The sequence below is a fragment of the Cryptosporidium hominis genome (assembly GCF_000006425.1).
Source record: "Cryptosporidium hominis TU502 chromosome 4 CHRO014107, whole genome shotgun sequence".
Lineage (NCBI taxonomy): Eukaryota > Apicomplexa > Conoidasida > Eucoccidiorida > Cryptosporidiidae > Cryptosporidium > Cryptosporidium hominis.
Window position 1 is genome coordinate 1 of NW_666681.1, and position 2,025 is coordinate 2,025.

The window sequence follows — 2,025 nt, forward strand, 5'->3', positions numbered from 1 at the left end:
AGGGGGCGCGGGCGGAGGAGCGGGCCAGAAGGGGGCCGGATGCGAGGTAAGTAGAACAAGGGCCCCTTTGGCTATAAAGCAAGTCCGAAAATATCCGGATTGGCTATTCTAATTGAAATTCTACAGCCATGTCCTTTGAAAAAATTTTTCTTGATTATCGCGCCGGTGATTTATATTGTCCAAGGAATTAGTCGCATGAATCATAGTGATTATATTTTTATCGCCTCTAGCAACTGCGCATCGATAAATGCTAAGCAACAGATATTCAGTTTTATATTGTTGTTGCATGGTTTCATATAGTTCTTTTAGTGAAATGCAGGCTGATATTGAATACATGAATTGAGTTCTTCTTCTAATTTTTATATGTTCATATTGAGGATGGGTAACTATCTTTGACTTCGTTGTTAATCTTAATGTTGCGCTGACAACCATATCTGAAAGTATTGGTGTGTAATTTGGTAAATTTGAATTAATCCAACCAACCAATCTAGACTTTGAAGAGGATGCGTTGTTTTCTGGGATAAGTCCTGTCTGAATTTCACTAAATGGAAACTTTGAAATTGAAAAAAAAAGAAAAATAATAGAAGTTGCGAAAAAAATAAAATGAGCAATTCTATTATTAAAATATCTTTTATTTGGATTAATTGCTTTATTTTTATTATATTTAATTCTAAATATCCATAATAAAATAGGTTTATAGTAATTAAATATAAAACTTAAGTATTTCCTTGATGCAAATAAACTAGAAACAAGTGCAATATATGGTAAGGCCAATACCCTCAATCTTGAAATAATAATTGCCAATAGACAGAAAAAAATGGTTTGAAAAGTCAAAAAAGATATCGCAGTATCTTGATTTTCAAAATTTATATTATACAACTTATCAAGTACTAAATTTTTTTTATTTTTGTAACTGCTTTGCTTCTCTTTCAAAATTTTCGGGTATTCATCTTGTAAATTATTCTTAGAACAGTGAACGCTGCTTTGCTTCAACGAAATAGCTGTTTCAGGAGAATAAGATGCTGTCGTAGAGACAATTGAAGAATTTGATGAAGAATCGGATATCTCATCATTAATTTGAGAACAATCCTCAAACTGATATGAAAACGATGATTCGATATTTTTATAATATGGGAAATATTTTGAAGCCCGAATATTTGCTGTATCAATAATTATTGAGAATAAAATAAGAAAGGTGCCAGGTATAAAAATAAATAATACTCCTGAATTTTTTATCATCTCCAGCTGTTCTTTAGTAATAAAAGAAAATTCTGAACCTCCCATTTTGTAAATCATCGTGTCGAAGTTAGCAAACTCCTGACCAAAAATTGCACTTTTTAGCATATCGAAGACGTGTGTATCGTGATCTGAAAATGGATTTAGAATTAACTTGAAAACTAAAAATAGCGCTAATGAAATAATGCCAGAAGTGAAAGAGTATAACAATGAAAATTTTTCCCGTTTAAACAAGATTTTGCAAAGTGAAATTGAAAGTAAAATTGAAACTCCAATTTGAGGCAGAGGTGTCAATAAAATATAATAATTGAAAAAATGTAATAGATATGAAGTAAACATGGCAATCATATTGAAAAAAATCATTGTCTTTATAATCAATATAAGTTTCGAATGATCACATCCAAACAAAAACAGAGCATAAACTGATAATATTTGAGTGGAAATTACAAACGCAGAAAATTGCCAGAATTCTAGAAGTATAACCGATGTGAAATAAAGTAAAATCCATTTTTTTTTTTGATTTCTGCTGTTTGTATATTTAATTATTGAAATCAATATCATATTATTGATCCAAATAAACGGAAGAGCAAAATTTTCTCTTAAAGGCAAACTAGAAATTCTTGATAGTAACCTTAATCTAAAATTTGCAAATAAAAATCCCATACAAGTTAATCCACTAATATATGATCCGCCAGCGATAAATGTGCTCGTTCCGCATAAAACTCCCATTCCTATTCCAAGTAATGAATTTACAAAGAAAAAATAAAAATTATATGGAGTAGATAAAAA

The 2,025-nt window shown here is 30.1% G+C and overlaps 1 protein-coding gene across 1 annotated transcript; it reads right to left on the reverse strand.

Moving 5' to 3' along the window:
• Window positions 1-120: 120 nt before the first annotated feature.
• Chro.40248 (hypothetical protein) lies at window positions 121-1,965 on the reverse strand. Its single annotated transcript, XM_660011.1, has 1 exon — window positions 121-1,965. The coding sequence occupies one exon, from the start codon at window positions 1,963-1,965 to the stop codon at window positions 121-123; it is 1,845 nt and encodes a 614-aa protein (XP_665103.1).
• Between the last annotated feature and the right edge of the window lie 60 nt (window positions 1,966-2,025).